This window comes from Oryza sativa, chromosome 4 (assembly GCF_034140825.1).
Source record: "Oryza sativa Japonica Group chromosome 4, ASM3414082v1".
In the NCBI taxonomy this organism is placed as follows: Eukaryota; Viridiplantae; Streptophyta; class Magnoliopsida; order Poales; family Poaceae; genus Oryza; species Oryza sativa.
Genome location: NC_089038.1, coordinates 16,011,790 through 16,030,378, shown reverse-complemented (window position 1 = coordinate 16,030,378; position 18,589 = coordinate 16,011,790). Strand labels below are relative to the sequence as shown.

The 18,589-nt window shown below is 41.4% G+C and overlaps 1 protein-coding gene across 2 annotated transcripts in view; it reads left to right on the top strand.

The window, feature by feature from the left end:
- The first annotated feature begins 1,507 nt into the window (after positions 1 to 1,507).
- Positions 1,508 to 18,589, top strand: part of LOC9270617 (aspartic proteinase 39) — a 30,388-nt gene continuing 13,306 nt past the window's right edge. For both annotated transcript variants that reach the window (XR_010741110.1, XM_066310141.1), the window contains exons 1-9: positions 1,508 to 1,838; positions 1,931 to 2,060; positions 2,217 to 2,449; positions 5,131 to 5,355; positions 6,183 to 6,348; positions 6,431 to 6,501; positions 7,212 to 7,302; positions 11,005 to 11,074; positions 11,157 to 11,228. Coding sequence is in view for 1 of the 2 variants with exons in the window: in XM_066310141.1 (XP_066166238.1) it covers positions 1,597 to 1,838; positions 1,931 to 2,060; positions 2,217 to 2,449; positions 5,131 to 5,355; positions 6,183 to 6,348; positions 6,431 to 6,501; positions 7,212 to 7,302; positions 11,005 to 11,074; positions 11,157 to 11,228 (1,300 nt within the window). In the remaining variant the exon portion in view is untranslated. The remainder of the gene's footprint in view (positions 1,839 to 1,930; positions 2,061 to 2,216; positions 2,450 to 5,130; positions 5,356 to 6,182; positions 6,349 to 6,430; positions 6,502 to 7,211; positions 7,303 to 11,004; positions 11,075 to 11,156; positions 11,229 to 18,589) is intronic.

Genomic DNA, 18,589 nt, shown 5'->3' with positions numbered 1-18,589 from the left:
GGCTACCTCAAATATTATACTGGTGTGATTATGGTGCATAAGAGCAACGACCGGCTTCAGCCAACCGGAGTAGGGTTATTACCTGACAATTCAGGGGCCCGAACCTGTATAAAATCCTCGCCCCCATCTCTTTTACCTCAATCTCGCATATATCCTAGTACCAATGATCCCCATACTATGCAAATACCGTAGTCGTGACATCAAACGTCGACAGTATTGAAATACTTTCCGAGTATATGAATGCGAATTTTACATTATGTTCGTGTTATATTGAATATACTGCTAGCTTATCTGGGAGATGCGTTGGTACGGGTATAATGTTTGGTTATGCAATTACTCTATGTCATGAAGATGATATTAGAGTAGTATCTAGTAGTTTAGGCGTGGTGTCTAGATTACGGGATATTATTATTTACGGTTATATGCTGCGGATGAGAGGTGGGCCGATGATAGTGATAGCTCAGTACGGGTATTCCTCCGCGTGTATATATAGTCCTAAGTTAATTTCCCGGGGAGGGTACTACTCCGCATTTAGCCCCGGTTGTATGGTCATGACGGGCTGTCGTAAGGAACTCGGCAGTCAGGGGTGGCTTCTCGAAGTACCAGGAGGGCATCGGATAGGGGGTATTAGCTACTATATCAGATAACTAGGATGTATATATACTATGTATATTTGAAGTATAGGAATAGATTCTCTTTCTGTTTTCTTCCCACTTAGCTTAAATATTTTAGTATGAGAATGAGTAGCTCCTTGCTTGTGTGTCACTCTACCCTTTGGATTTTCTTAACCCCTGCATAGACTATGATTATTACAAGTAACATATAAATTATTAGTCAGGTTCTCTCTACTATGATTTTTCCATGGGATTAAATAAATACGATACCCTTGGAATACTCTCGGGTGAAATGCTACAATGATATATCTGTGTGCTTGCGGATAAACTCTGTAACCATAATATACCAAGAGTATTTTTGCGCCATTGCTAGGAATTATATTTCTAGTAATGTCGTTAAGAAATACCAACAACAATGCAGCAACATGGCCATGGAAATAAAAAAAAAAGAATCGATCTTTAGTCCCGGTTGGTGTTACCAACCGGGACTAAAGATGGCTCAACCGGCCACGTGGTTGAGCGATCTTTAGTCCCGGACTAAAGATCGATCTTTACTTCCGGTTTTTTCACCTCGGACTAAAGATAGCGATATTTAGTTCCGGATTGGTGATCCCAGTTGGAAAACCGGGACTACATGGGTTACAAACCGGGACTAAAGACGGTTTCTTCACCAGTGTAGTGGCCAGATTTATATCCATTATCTGAAAAAAACACACGTGCATTTTTCTCAACCGCAAAAACCCATGTAGTTTCCAGTTTCCTCGTACTCTCTCCCGGCAATAATTGGTGACTGCTTCCACTTTTAGCTATTTCCTGTTCACGGTTCCCCACATCTTTTGCTAGCATGCCCCTACCCATTCATATTGAAGCTCATAGAATAGCCCATTGCCAGAGATGAGGACCAGATGAGGAACCAACAATTACCATTTAAAACTCCATAAAATACAAAAAGGGAAGGGATAGTACGTACTTTGCTGAAGAGATGGCAGCTCCTTTGTTGTTATCAACAATCATTTTGGCTCTAGTGGTGGTAGCATCCTCTACTCATGGTACCATGGCCAATGGGGTATTCCAGGTGCGCCGCAAATTCCATATCGTGGACGGTGTGTACAAGGGGAGCGACATAGGTGCATTACAAACCCATGATGAGAACCGCCATCGTCGCCGTAACCTTATGGCTGCAGAGCTCCCACTTGGTGGCTTCAACATCCCATACGGCACTGGGTATGCTTCAATCATCTCTGCATTTGGTCATGTCTGTGTTTGCTTGGTTGGTTGGTTTGGTTATTAGGGTTAAAAAATGGATCTTGGCATAGGCTATACTACACGGATATAGGGATCGGGACACCCGCCGTGAAGTACTATGTGCAGTTGGACACCGGTAGTAAGGCATTTTGGGTTAATGGCATCTCCTGCAAGCAATGCCCTCACGAGAGCGACATATTGGTAGGTTTCCTTGTAGTGTTTCTTTAGTTTCAGTCCCTTAATTTGCTTGCAAAATTCTTTTGCAATTTAGGGTTTTTATTCATTATAGAAGTTGAAATTCTGGATTGTAATATGTTTTTGTTTTTGTCGTGGGTACGTGTATTTGCTTGTGTGCAGAGAAAGCTGACATTTTATGACCCTAGGAGCTCAGTAAGTTCAAAAGAGGTGAAATGTGACGATACAATATGCACTTCGCGACCACCATGCAACATGACCTTACGTTGTCCGTACATCACGGGGTACGCTGATGGTGGCTTAACAATGGGCATCCTTTTCACTGATCTTCTGCACTATCATCAACTGTATGGGAATGGGCAGACTCAGCCAACCAGCACCAGTGTCACATTTGGGTGAGTTATTAAAGAAAGAGCACTGCTACACGTACTATGTTTTTCTTACTAAATTTTTACTAACAATCATCTCAACTGTTTGATTTTGCTAAATGGAAGTTATAAAAAATCTAGATACACTCATAGCATGACATATCAATGTATTACAATTCGTATGTGAAATTTATTGATTTACAACTGAAGTGATCTATTGTAAAATGCCATTGATAAGCAATAGTTCAACAATATGTTTTCCATACGTGCAATACTCTTTCTTTTTTACCATCACATCATGGTTAACCTCAAATTCTGTCTCTAGTTTTTACAAAATGACCAAAATATCATTGAGAACACACATATACCCTTGACAGACTTCTTTTATTTTTTACAGTGACCAAAACACCTTTGATAACTCTGTTAAACCCTCGACAGACTTTCGCGAGTGCCTGTTGCAGTTTATGGTGAAATGAACTTTCCATTAGAGGACAACAAAGGCCCCTTAATGGTTAGTTCACAGCAATGGAGAAAAGGTAGAAAAATAACATGTATGATGGCATAACATATAACTCATATTTATAAAATCGAAACACAATAACCAAATCTACCAGAGAGTTGTGAATGGTACGAACACCAAAAACCAAAATGGAATAAAAATAATCCTCTAACCTTACAGAGTCCACGATGAAGTCTGGTGTGCACCGGTCTGACCGCTCTGATGCTGTCGGTCTGACCGGTGTAGAGTCGCCGGTCCAATAGCCTTGCTTCTCCCTTTGCCTGACACTGCTGGTCCAACCATCTAGAAGTCACCTGTGTGACCACTGTGCCGCCGCCGGTCAGACCTCAAGGATGCTACCAGTCTAACTACCGAAACAAAGTAAAATACAAATCAAAGAACTCTTTAGAAGTAAATCAACTTTATTGTTTCTAATTGTGCTCACAAAGTGTAACAATAACACTCATTTCTCAACTTTTGACTATACTCAAAATTTAGGCTAAACCCTTTTTTTTTTCAAAACTGTTATCTCACAGAATGGTACCAAGAGGCTCAACCCCTCTTTTATTTATACCTTGAAGTGGCTGCACAAAGCCACGAATTCAACTTGGATAAGTAGTTCTAATCTCATAGAAAACCTACCCGAACAAGTATACAACTTATCGCTTTACAAATCAAACTCCAATCTTTTCAAATTTGGATTCCTTCCAAATTTGAGTCATATTTGTTGATGGCATTTCATAGAGTCGAGTGGCTGCATGTTGATGGCATTTTATAGAGTCGAGCACTTGCATGCTGATGGCACTTACAATGTTCCTTTTCATACCAAAGGCATTCCATTGCACAAGTACACAGTAGGCAATCACTGCCGGTCTAACGGTTGCTATAGGCTAGCAGTGATTAACTATATATAATGCCGGTTCATGCTGGCTTGGATATTTTTTTCCCTACCAACCCATGTGTATGGGCTATGATAGACCTAGCATCTCTGTCGGTTCAGCAACTGGTAGTGATAGGTGAGGCCACCACTGCTGGATGACCTCATCTAGTTCAAAAACTGATAGTGATGCATTAGTTATGAATCGATGGTGATCGGAGTTTCCGTACTGGTATTGTTTTATTAAATCTGAAGCATTATTTTACTGCATCACATGGCAACAATTAAACCATACATATATTTTTTGTTCACTATTGTCTATAAGGTGGGTATGCTGTATTGATTGTCTTTTATTGTAGATATTCTTTTTGAGAAGCCATGCTATATAAGTTTGCCCACTTAGGACCTGCTTGAAATTGATTATTGACTGTATTTTTTTCATGGATTATCTGCTTTGATTATATGGATAGACAAAATATTTTCAGAAATATATTCAACAGATAGCTTAGAACAAGTGGTCCAATAAGTATACATGCAATAGAAGAATGTTCAATTTTAGAGGCGTTGAGCAAATCCATGGCTATAATCCAGCGAAGTAGCAGAAGAGACATGGCATAAGTTAATGCTCCTGTGGGGGGCTACCATTGGATGTTGCATCACACAACACACTAGTTCTTTTTCATATGAATGGTATTTTATTGCACTAGCACACATGAGCTAATCACTACCACCCATCACTACTGGTTGCCATGCATAGTGCCAACAATTATTGACTATTAATGCCATTTCATGCCAGCCGGGTTGGGCATTTACCAAATCTATGTGAATTCACTATGATAGCCTGAGCATCGCTGTCGGTTCGGCCACCGGTAGTGATAGCCGAGATCACTAGTGTCGGCTGGCCTCTGCTGGTTTAGAAATTAGCGTAGATGCCGGTGATGGGTTTTGTGTAAGTATTTTTATTTGCTTTTCATGTAAATCTCTGATGAACTCATCACATGACAATAACCGGTTATGGCGGTTATAGGTATATTTTGATATTTTCTATGCCTTGTTCTCCATAAGGTGGGCAGGCTGTATTAATTGTGTTTTATTATAGCTGTGCTATCTAAGAAGGTGTGCTATATATGTTGGCCCACTAAGGCCATGTTTGAAACAAATTATTACTAGTTTATTTTTGTGGATTACCTACTTGAGAAACAATCTTAACAAATGGCTTGGAAAGTAATCTAACCTATGCAGTAGAAGAATATTTTTTAGCAAACATATTTTTAGGGACGTGGAGAAAATCCGTGACAATAATTCGATGAAATGGCTCCCCTGTGCTTCTAGGTGTGGTTTACAACAATCTGGAAGTTTAAACAATTCAGCAGTAGCGATTGATGGAATTATTGGTTTTGGCAATTCTAATCAGACTGCGCTATCACAATTGGCTGCAGCAGGGAAGACAAAGAAAATATTTTCTCATTGCCTTGATTCCACAAATGGAGGTGGAATTTTCGCTATAGGAGAAGTGGTGGAGCCAAAAGTAAAAACAACACCTATAGTAAAGAATAAGTGAGTTAACCATGCACTTTATTATGTTTCTTTTATGGTCACAATTTAATTTGGCTCTACTTTAAATACATATATTTTTACCCTGGTTATAGCATCTTCCGGTATACTTGTTTAAGAAGCATTTATCAACCCCCCTAAAATAAGATGCATTTATCCACTTAAACATGAACTGTGTCAAGTGGTACATCTCTGGTACAAACGTTGTGAAAAAAATGTATGTGTTGTTGTTCTTGAGTGTTCTTATTAGGCACAATGTTTCAAAGTTTTGAATGCACATAGCTATGTGAAAATTTATGTTGGCTGTCTTCAACATGGACTGAAGGGTGCTCTTAGGCTGGAATCGCTAGAACCTTAAACTATAATTTTTAAAAAAGCTATTTATATACTTTAGTACATGATCTTGGCTCTCCACCAGTCCCTGTTGGATGTTAGGTTTATGACAAGTAGGGATATATGCATATAATATCAATTTGTATTGTAGTGCACGTATGCCTTCTTACATGTTGTAACCTTTTGAGAATACATGTCTTTCTGCGTGTAATCCAGACTCGTGGTTCCAACACAAAGACCATAACCAACCTTGTTTGGTTCTATTCTCGTTTCCACCAAACTAATGCTATTGTATCCATTTTGAATCTGTATAATAATCACTGGACCCAAAGCATGGATTTACAAATTTGAGGGAATATGCATAGTTTTTTATAGAAATACTTATCATGTTTATCTGCATCTTCTGAAAATTAAAAGCAACAAGGCATTTGGAACTTTTGAGCCCACTCACACACCACGCACACTAACTCACATCAATTCACGATTCTATCACATAGTGAGGTATATCACCTTGTGAACCTCAAGTCGATCAATGTTGCTGGCACAACACTTCAGCTTCCTGCCAATATTTTTGGAACGACCAAAACAAAGGGTACATTCATTGATAGCGGTTCAACCTTGGTGTACCTTCCAGAGATTATATATTCAGAACTAATACTTGCGGTATGGCAAAAGTACTGCTATTCTTTTCTAGTGGTAGAATTGTTTGCAATTACGTTTACATATAACTCTCAACCAATTGCAGGTATTTGCCAAGCATCCGGACATAACCATGGGTGCTATGTATAATTTTCAATGTTTTCATTTTCTTGGAAGGTATACTCTATAACACAAAATCTAGCTATAGTGCAGAGACATTACATTCACCAATGGACTAAATACCAGAAGATTCATAGGATTCATATTGAGTTCTAATTCAATCTTTTCAATGCCTCTGAATTCCGCTTTATCCATCAAATAACCCCAATTTGTTGGTACTCCGCTAACATTACCCTTGTTTTAATACCCAAGTACCCTATACATTTGTTGATTGTGAGGAAAACCAGTAATTCTCTAACAATTCCCATTGGGTCATAACCTAATAAAGAACGCTGCCTACTCAAACCGAAGCTTTGTTATGGACAATTTTAAGTCTTGAATAATACTCTAAATGGGTGAAGTTGCCCAAATTACCAAAACCTTAGAGTAAAAATAAAAATAAAAGAAACTTTTGCTTTTCTATATGAGTTTCAGACAAAATATAAGGTACGATGGAGAAGCAGTAGTGGAAATTGTTTTCATTATACTATTTACTCGGTAAAAGACACATAAACTGCTATTTCATCTGCTACAGCAGCAAAACATATGTCAAAAGTGCAGTAAGGGTTTATTTAGAGGATTTCCTATTTCTTTTCGGATTACTTAGACTGCTCCATAGTTCTGAGGGATGGGGTATATTATATGCAACTTAGTCTTCAGATGGTAGAATATAATTATTCCATTTTACTTTGTGATTATTCTAACTATGTTGTTGTTTTCTTGTGCAGTGTTGATGATAAATTTCCAAAGATAACTTTCCATTTTGAGAATGATCTTACCCTGGACGTGTATCCATATGATTACCTTCTTGAATATGAGGTAACATGACATTTCACCCCCATGCTCTACCAAAGTTGGTATAAAAATTTGTTCACAAATTGGTATTGCCTTGTCTTATTACTTCTGACAACTTAACACTTCAAACTTGTCACGGCCAGAAAATACCTTTTCCGAATGCTAGTGTATTAATCCCCGTCGTAGGAAAATCCGGGGACACCACAACAGACTTGATACAAAAGACACATCTTTATTAATTATCACGATGATATTTATATTATTACATAGGCACATTAGGCCTATCAACAAAAGAAAAACAACAGCGGACTAGAGGACCTATGACTCCATCTTCACAAGCGCTCAACAGTGCTATAAGCTAGGACTCCACTTAAGACTTCTTCAAAGCTTCTCCGATTAGAGGATAAAAGATTAAGAATGAGTACAACCACCATACTTAGCAAGCCACACCAAGAAATGCACACATAATGCAAATGGGTACAAGCAATAATGATACATGTTGACTTTTGCTTAAAACCCATTTTTAAATAGTTTAGTTTTAAAACACATTTCAAAGCATGATCCTAATCTAGTCAATTTTTTTAGTCAAGCTGCACACTTGCACGTACTTGCGTTAACCCAGGCCATCAAATTGCAGTTCCAATCATTCCAGTTTAACTAAATAAAATCTCTAACTTGGGAACATTGCTAGGCTTGCCCATAACCGAGGGCTTGGCTATTCGAATAGATGATATTCTGATCATCCATGTCCTTTTGTTTCTGACCATATTAAGCTATGAGTTAAGCCTTGCCCACTAGACATGTGGTTGTAAGGAATATGCATTGTAACATAGGCCCGGGGACCAATCCTTATATATGATGGCCAAGGTGCGACTAACAGAACCAAGCACATTGAGCCCAACCTAAAACAAGTTTGAGAATTATGAAAAGAAGTCCAACATGTCCAGGCTAACAAGCCTCTAATCCACCATTAATCAAGATTATATGGTTATTCCCAAAGTCCAGATCATTAGAAAATAACTATATGTTTATGTTAGGGCATTGTTAAGCATAATCCTAAAATCTCTAGTAAACACCGCACATAGAGTTCTCACTAGATAGTTTTGGTTTTCTAGGGTTGTCAAAGGTAATTACTCAATATTCAATAAATAAGGCCATAACAAAGAATATAGGAAAGGCTAAGTAAAACAGTTATAACGCGATAAATTTAGTAAAGCGAATGCAAAAATTTAAATTAAAATACTTTCCGTAAATTGGGATTCAATAAGGAGAGCGTGACTTCCCTTGCTCAACGGAACAAACTTCCGAGACTTCAGCAACGAACATGAACTGCACGACTGGAATCTCCAAAATGACAACAACTATAGGTGACCCAAAACAAAGCCACAACTCTAAGAGAGAAATGATAACAAGACATAAAAACAACATACATGGGTAATTTAAGTTATAACAAAAGTTCAACTGGTCAATTTGGAGCTCATTTGGCCAAGAGAAGACAATCCAAAATTTAACTGTAGTTTAAATGAAGATTTCTGAATTGTTTAATTATTATTGTTCCCATAAATTATGTGTAACACAACATCGCTCGAGGAGAGAAAGGATCGAGCGACTAACAGCCAGGACCAACGGGTCAGACGGCTAGTTCACCGTGGATCAGGTTCACCGAGACGATGCACGGGAATAGAGCACCTACATGTAAGCCTCAAAGAAAAGACTGAAGAGTGGATCCCACATGATGCCAAACAAGCAGTCACGTGCGTCTAAACGCAGCTACACTTTACGTCAAAAAAATGCAGCTACACGCGGATGGAGACGACAACTGGTGACTGCGGCACATGACTGGTAGTCACCTAAGGCAAGGAAAATAGGAGGGAAAGAGCGGAAACCGGATTCTCACCACAAACATGGCGACATCCAAAATAGCGAGGAGGGAATTGTTGGTGAGGAAGACAATGGCGAGCTTGAGCAGTGACGACGGCAACTGGTCAACGACGAGGGGACAATGGAGGGATTGGTGCTGCAGACTTGAGGGAGGCGGTGGTGAGTGGTGACGTCGGGAAGCACTTGGACGAGGAGGGGACAGCGGCCAGAGGAAGATAGTGGTGACGTCATTCGGGTTGATGGCGGGGGTGCGTTCCGATGGTCTTCACTTGATGAGAAGGCACGGTTGAGGAAGAGGACGATGAGGGAATCGAAGACCGACATTGAAGGTAGACAAGTTAACGCAGTGGGGTGGTGCTCTGGCAAGGCTGGAGGGACTGCCGAAGGAGGAAGAAGACGGCGTTCTTCTCTGATCACTAGCAAGGATGAACTTCCAGCGATCTCCAGGCAAAATGGTGGGGTTGCTGAGCTATAGGAGGTTAATGCGTGGCCAGGGGTGGCGGCGCCGAGGTCTTCCATACGTGGCTTGGGTGGGTCTACGGGAAAGGGTGGCAGGAGCTCGCCGGTGCAGTCGAGATGGCAGGAGAGCAAGAGAGCTCGAGGTGGCTGTGAAAATGGATCGAAGGGAGGAAGACAGCGCCATTTTATAGGCTGGGAGAGGAAGGAGGGGAACGGTCGTGAGAGGAGCCACAGGCCATTAACAGCGACTATGAATTGGGAGGTTTCAAATCTGCGATATAAAGCCAAATTAATAGGGGGGAAAATATGACAGAATTGGAGAGATGAAAGTAGGGAAATGATTTTTGCAATCAATTTGGAGGAGAGACGTCTGGGGAGGCGGATCAACCTCGGTGGCAGTGCTAGTGCTAGCTAGGGAGAGGGGAACTGAATTGGCGGGTTGGAGGTGGAAGACGACGACGCAACGACTTCCTGGGCTGGCTGAGCCGTGCCCACCTAGGCCGAGCAAGGTAGACCCGGGAGAAGGAGGGGACTTTGCTCATGAGCCAACGGAGGAGGACAGGAAGCGGACTTTGGCTATAATCGGCCCAAAGAGAGGACATACTTGTTTTTAGGTTTTTTATTTTCATAAACTCTGAAATTTGTTTTGCTGCATATTTTAGGATGCTCTGAAAAAATCAAGGAAAAACTGAGGTGACATTTTAGAGCATGGAGAATTTAAGAAACATACTCTAAGCCACATTCAAACTTTTCTTGAACATGTTCTTGAACTTTTCTCAAACTATTATAGCTTTTAATTATTTCTATTATTCATTTTAGAATGTGATCTTTAATTTGGGATGAATTTATCAAGACATCACAAAAATGAAACATGAAACAATTATATGAAGCCAAAATAGTTCAAAGTCCAACCATGGATTTTATCCCATACATATTGCGGGCCACATCATGCGCTACATAGATATATGTGCTAGTCATATAATGGGTACCCATTAACAAACATTCGCTAAATTGAATATATATGTACTTCGTGTCATACTTTTTTTCTTCTTTGTACTGACAGAGTAACTTAGGCTCATCGTCATTGGCATTATAATGTAGAGAATTGTTTAATTAGTTACAAGAGAGATAAGAAATAATCTATATACATTAAATAGACGATGATATCTCCAAAAGTAACTGTACGGTTTTGAGTTTCACCTTCAGCTGTCAAATTTTAGTTCTTGTTTCGTACGTGAAGAGTCCCATTCTGAGATTCTCAATCAACTGACAGTTAGTTGTTTCAGTCATGCATGCTACTCTGTTTGGTATACATGCTTTTGTTTAATATTTTATAGTGCAAGTCTATAGATATATGTTCATCACACTTAGACTTGTTTGGAGCAGGGTAACCAGTATTGCTTTGGATTCCAAGATGCTGGAATACATGGATACAAGGATATGATCATTTTGGGAGGTTTGCATATATTGCTCTCCAAAAGAAAATTCCTTTTTCATATTTTTTTTTATGCTAGAGCCATTGCCCTGTTTTTTTTCAGACATGGTCATCTCAAATAAGGTGGTCGTCTATGACATGGAAAAGCAAGCCATTGGCTGGACAGAGCACAACTGTAAGTTTCAACTTGTTCAAATTTTATCGATAAATTGTTATATTCTGTTCTAACACCAGCGGTTGAGGAGGCATGTGGCGGTAGCGAGGGCCTCAGCCCAATAGGAAGGATGCATGGAGGCTTGTAGATGGAGGCACAGAATAAAGTCATTGGCTAGGAGTAAGGAGTATGAATTGGATGCTGAACTAGCTATGCCCCTGCATCTTGGCTGTTCTAGCCATGGCAAGGATAGTGTTACGGCTACAATTTAGGAGGTGAACGAGGTTGCGAAGGTTGTATAATTGTCAAACTAGTGGCCAAGGCCCTAGCACTCTAGGAATCCGAGGCGCCAGGCCAGTGTGAGAAGGGAAAGGAAAGAGAAAAAACTTTGTTTATCCCTTTGATTATCCTCCACAGTCCATCCCTTTTTGGGGTGGAGTTACATCCAAATAAGCCTTTTTGGGGGTGTATTTATATCCTTGGGTGCCCCTTGTCTAAATAGAACTAGGAAGACAAGTTTGGATACAATCCGACTAGTCCTTCTAGTGTCCAAGTAGGACTTTGCTTCTCTTTCCTTATTCGGAATACCTTCCGTATATGAGGCTTGATTCCGTACAAGACTTGGTATATGGTGGGCCCCGTCGAGCCTAACACTAAAATATCAGGTATGCCTTATCCTCCCCTGGTTGTTCATTTGGACTTGGCCACTCATGCCAACCTTCTTGGTTTGCAACGTTGATGGACATGCTCTAGCGCATGTGCTGCACATGCACCCCGAGACGAGCCTTGGCCTTCGTGAATAGGAAGCAATGAACCTAACCAGAATCCACCAAGGATTGTGGTGTGGCAATCGAATCTCGAGCAGCATGCTTTTCCCATCCGAAGATAGACCAAAATGGGGGGAGGGGGGGGGGAGGGTCACCACTTGCTTCTTTACTCTGCTTTGGACTGAGTTTAGGCTTATGTAGGTGCCTGGGATTTGAAGGACGAGAGTGTACATATGGTGAAAATAGACGAACTATAGCTAAAAATACGGATTTAGTTCGGAGGGAGGTGGGAGGGGGGTTCACGACAGTGGTCGCTGCCACCGTGCTGCTGATTCCCCGGTCACAGCTTGGCTGTCCACCGCAATTGCACTGGCAGCCGACAATGTTAGTTTGGTCAACGATCATGACGCTGATGAAGTCGCTGACGTGCCCTTAGTCACGACGTGTGCAGTTGGTGGTTGTCTCCCCCAGATTGTCTAGCTTTTGATGACGGATGTCAATACTCATAACTTAGGGGATCACCAAGACCAATGATGAAGATTTGTTGCTGTTAGTCCGAAGTGAAACTGTGGCGCACCCCTTTCTGAGAAGTGTGGCCAGGATGGTTCGCCCTCCTCTTCCTCGAAGTGTATGTTCCAACATTGAGCATTGCCAATCATATGGTAAGAAGCCAGCCATAGAATGTCCTCCTCCATGACCTTGTGCCCATGGAGGAACTGCTCACATATCTTTAACAACGATAGTGGTTCCTGCTTGGCTGTCGAAGTCCAGGAACTCTGACTTGTTGACCGCAGAACACCACTACCACTGGTGCTCTGATCCATGTTTGGAACAAGAGACTCCTCTCCTGTACTGCTACCTGAGCCATGCTTGTCGATGTTTGGAAGGTGGAGAGCAACACCTGAGCCATGCTTGTCGATGTTTGGAAGGTGGAGATCGTGGCTCTCCAGTATTCGGTTAATGGTGGATAGATGCCCCCGGACTTCATCCATCTTTTGTGAAAGTGGAGCTCATGGTTGTCCTGTATGTAGATGATGGTGGACAACTAACCCAGGACTTCATCCATCTTGGCGAAGAGGGGTACCATGCCTTCAATTGTTAACATCGAGATGGTGGTGGCGAAAGAGTGCTCTGATACCAATATATTATGGATAGAATTTAGGTGGTGCATGAGGTTGCGAATGTTGTACGAGCGTCCAATAGGAGGCTTAGTCCCTAGTGCCCTAGGATGCTGAGGCACCAGCCGTGAGTGAGGACAAGGAATCATCATGCTGTGAACAACGTGCAAGGAAGGAGATAGTTTCTGCTTATTCCTTCTTTATTGTCCAATAGTACATCAAATTATAACCTAATTAATAGGAAATTACCAACTAGGGATATGACACACTAAAAGGAAACTTGATGGTGCACCCGGCGTGTTCTTGGACTGCTGCTTGCGACGGCGGTAAGTAATTATAACCCATGCCACATGGTTGAGGCCTTAACCCGTGCATTGAGGCCCCAATCACGTACACAATGGCCGCCCACTATTTGTAGGTCGGTTCAAGGGGCCAGCGAATGACCTTTTCTTAAACCAACTCTGAAAATTCACACCAGAGTTGAACCCATGAGCTAGTAGGTGCTACCATGCATAAAAGTGTAAATACTAGGCTGCATACCCATTCACAACGACGGTTGCCCATATTTTCTTGGAGGCATGCTTTAATGGGGATCTAACATGTGATCAACCGTGCACGGACGTGCTCCCCCCATCCCAACGCGCGGCTTCGCCCCCCTTCTCATATGGTTTTCAAGAAAGAATTTAATATATGTTTAGAAAAGAAAAAAAATACTAACAAAAGAAGAAAAAATCTGCTCAGACATATTCATGTGTATAAACTTTATACACATAAAATCTATGTGTATAAACATTCAATGAAGCTAAATTCGGTATGAGATATTTGAATCCATTTGTCAGACATTTAAAATTTGGTGTATAAACTTTATGTGTATAGACTTTGGGTGTATAAACTTTGATTGTATAAACTTTAGCTGTACAAACATTTCAAATAAGGAAAGCATGTGGAGCAAGAAAAGAAGGGGTGCCCAGAAAGAAAGGGCGACCTCCACACGCTGATACATGAGCATTGGCACGCCGAATTCGGGCTTCCTTGCCTTTGGTCGCCACCAAATAACAAAGAGAAAACCAATGTATGTCTAGAGTTTATTAAAAGGGATTGTTTAGATTCCTTGGGTGGCAATCCTATAGTTCTAATAAGTCCACTCTTAATTAATCAAAATAGAGTCTCTTTCATATGGATAAAAGGTCAAACAACAAATTCCAAACCTAAATATGACAAGCATTTTCAATTTCTAAAAATTTACAAAATTATATGTAGAAGTATTCAATAACTTGCAAAATCAAAAAAAAAGCAAGGATAATTCAGTATTTTGAAACATACGCACAATGACCTACAAATAAAAATATTCTTATTTCCTTTATAACAACAGACAATTTAATTTCGTTTATCTGAAACATTTTTCCTTCAATGGAAAAAGACGGAAGTTCATGATATAGTAGTTTCCGTCCTAGTTTTTATTGTGGACAATCTTGATTTGCATCTTAGCATTTAGCGTTCAAGTCAAGTAAACAGTACCAGTGCCTAGCAACACGAACATAAATAAAGAACCGAAGATACACTTCCATGACTATAAGTGGCACTTAATTTATTTAAGGAGAATAACATCATGAACTTGAAAAGATGGACATATAAGAGGATTAATAGCATGCAACAATAATAATAATGATGCACATATGGATTATAAAATAGTTAGACCGATTAAAAACATAAAATAGATATAGTGAATTGAATAGAGTAAAACTGCTGAATGATCACGCATAAAACAACTTCATGACACAATTACCTTAAAGATGGTAATAGCCCAAAGTCTTATCAGCGGTACTAGAACCCTTCAAACTTAAAGAACAAATCAAGTTCGAAACATATTACCTCTAGAATGAAAAAATTACCTCTAGAATGCTCAATATAAAATCTGAAAGCCCGAAAACCTGAATTCCGACAAACAAGCAAAACTATGTTTACTTATTATTCTGGTCATAACTTTTAAACCACTCAAATTATATATATTAATTTACAATGCACTATGTTGGCGAATGGCCTCACAAGTCCATGTAGGAGGCATCCTATCATGGAGGAGAGGGGAGGTGGAAGCAGTGGCTTGTAGTAGTGTCAGGGTACACTCACTGAGGCACATTCCTTTGGAGAATAAAACGATGCTCCACACCGCAGAGGAAACGGCATGGGGAGAGCTCAGTGAGGGCAAGCATCTCCAGGTGTTTGTCTCGTTGTTGGATCGGTACCTCAGACACGCAGCTGCTCACGTTGACACCATATCTGCACCATTGCTGGGCAAGTTTTTGCATCTGCATTGATATAAGGCTTATCGGCCGATCTCTTTGCCATATATGTGCCACAGCTGTCAAGCGTGACACACCACTGCAAGCTTATCGTCTGATATGTGCCATCAACATCGTCCTTCAGCCGAGCAGCCCTCGGCGCCACAGAGCTCATCAGCCCACTGCACAAACTCCATGGAGGGCTGCTCACGATCCGTCATCCGTGTTACCACAAGCCCTTCAATCGTGGGAGGGGACGGTGGAAGTGGGGAGGTGGTGGTGATTGGTGAAGAGTGATGACTCAAAGCTTTAAAGTAAATGAGGATGGCAGCATTCACAGTGAATGGAAGTAGTTGGAGGCGGAAGTGGCGATGGTGATTTGGGAGTAGAGGAGGACAACGACGGTCCAGACGTGTGAGGGTAGATGAGTATGCAGGGTTATGGTTAGGCTATGATAGTTTAAAAGAAAATTTCTTACCATATAAAACAGGAACCATGAGATGCTGAGCAGCGGTACAAGATTTGGAGCACAGCAAACTGGTTTGACAAACTTGGGACAACATATTTGAAGTAGTCAATCCTAGCAACTTGATCGTATCCTCCTCGCATGAATGTTTTCTCCTCGCACTCACTCGCTAATCAATGCCACAACATGGGCGGACTACTGCTATCCACACGTCTATGGGTGGAACGTTGTGTGCAGACACGTCTACCTACAGCTAGTGTTTGGCTCGTGAGTGCAGGGGCGGCTAGGGTTTATCATGATGGTTCATGTACTTGCATGTCTCATTTACCCCCTCAACCGTCGCCCTTGAATGAATAGAACTTCTAATTGGACCTCCAAGGACCATTAGGACGCTTACCTAGATCCCTATCCAATCAAGTCATTTCAATACATTAAATGTGTGACCCAATAGGTTCGTGTACACTCACTACATGTATCATAACAGACCTAGATACTTCCTTTATAGCAATCTAGTTACGTGCAGTAGCATTTGACAACCTAAAGTTAGCCAATATGCTTGTTGAGAATCATGATACCACCTATGATATACAATCAAGGAGGATTTAGAAATAGTAGCATATTAGATGAAGAGTATCACGAATAAGTCACATATTCATTGATCAATAGTAAGTCATCTATCTCAAGGAACACTTCATTATAATTCTAGACAAAGTATGTGAAACAATCATCTCAATGATTGCCTCTAGAGCATATCACTAATAAGGGACAACAATGTTGCTTGTGCTTTGGAGGAAATGGGGATGGTGATGGTGTTAGTGTGTAGGCGATTTGGGATCGGTGTCCAATGTGCGGTGAGCAGAGTAATTGTGTGAGGGAGATAGATGAGGGTGACGAAAATGTGATGCTTTTGACAATGGCCAGTGGGGCATGGGTAAGGAAATGGTACATGTATGATAGTACTTAGTGCCATAAGGTTTGTAGTGTAAAATTTGAACATTTTTAGTTAATAAAGGGACTAAAATGGTCAAATAGTTAAGGGTTGAAATGCAAAATTTTATAGAGGAAGTGACTTTGTGCTATAGTCTCATCTATGGTTTTACAAGTCATGTTCTCTCATACATAAACCATCTTTACAAGCGGTCAAAACATAAATTTGTAAACGACTATGAGGCCCACATGCCCCGAGGTGTCTGTGAAAATCGGTATTTTCCCAAACAGGTAGCTGAACCGTGTACGAAAACAGATTTTTTGCATAATGCCATCCATCTGCAAAAAAAAAAAGTCCAGAAAATCAAAAACCCAGAAACCCGTGCTCCCATTCCCACTGTCGTTGTCGCCAGCGCAGTCCAATGTCATTGTCGTTGCACCGGAAGTTATTGCCGCCTCTCCTCAGCACTCCTTCACCACCCTGTATAGATCCACCCGTCGCAGGGCCGGGCGGTCGATCCTGCACCTCCACGGCCACCCCTTGCCTTTCCTTCACCAGCGTCGCTCCCGAGATTGGGACCAGTGGATCCGCTCCCCTTGAGGCTTTCACTATCATCGTAGTTACCGTAGCCGCACAGTTGTTGTCACCGCCCATCGTGTTGTCGGCAGAGGCGGATCCCATAGCGGGGCTGCCTGGTGGTGATGGATCCACCTCTCCCGCGGCCAAGGGTGGTGCCGCCTAATCCGCTGCCTTGAGGCCGCTGCCTCCGTCACTATCGCCCTAGTCATTGTCGCCCCTTCCTGCCGCTCCTGAGGACAGTGCCACCACCGGTTGGCGCTTGCTTGCACGCTCCCATCATCGGTAGAGCTGAGAGGAGCCAAATGAGGTAGGGAGAGGAAAGGGGAGGGGAGGAGTACAGAGAGGAGATTCGGGAGGAGAGGTGATGGACGGGGGAGTAAATCATAAAGGAAGTATGAACCGGCTGGGTGTGAAAACTTGCAGGCAGGCCTCTTAATTGGACCATCAGCGAAAATATACCTATTTTTTAAGGTGTGTCTCTTAATAGGTATGTTTGTGAAAATGGATTTTGTCACGCCCATAGATTCGACAACCCAAATCACCGGCTATATGTGCATTTAACCTCTGTCCATGCATCAACCAGAGTACACAGGTGACAATTTGATGCAGTTCCACGTCTTACAAAAATACAAAATAAACTCAAAAAAGCAGCGGAAAAACGAAAGACCAACTAAACTTAATCTTCTCAGCGAAGCGAAGCTTCCTCCATACTCCACAGGCAAAATCTTGACGTCTGGCACACGCCTAATCTTCATATTTTGCTTTTAATGCAAAATATCTCTGCTTCTGGGGGATTGGGAAAAATAAAGCAAGACTAAGTACAACCACCATGCTCGACAAGTCATACCATGGAGAAGGTATGATGCAAGGTTAATCACAGGATTGGCTCATAGGATATTTTGCATTAAAAGCAGCATTTATAAATCATAAGTTGAAAATAGTAAAACAATAGATAATTAAGAAGTATTAACATCATCACTGTCCAATGCTAAACCACGTTGCGATAGGCCCAACCCAAAACCACCTGAACTACACCAGTTCAAGAAGTCAAATTATTAAGGTGAGATTAATCACGGTGAGCTAGATGACCGCCCAATAACCGCGGGCACGGCTATTAGAATTGTTTTACTCTGATCAGAGGTGTACAACTTTACCCACAAGACACAATTCCGCACATGAAACCATGCCCCCAAGTACCGCCACGATACTGCAAAGGGATAAATCGTGACAAAATCCTCCATATAA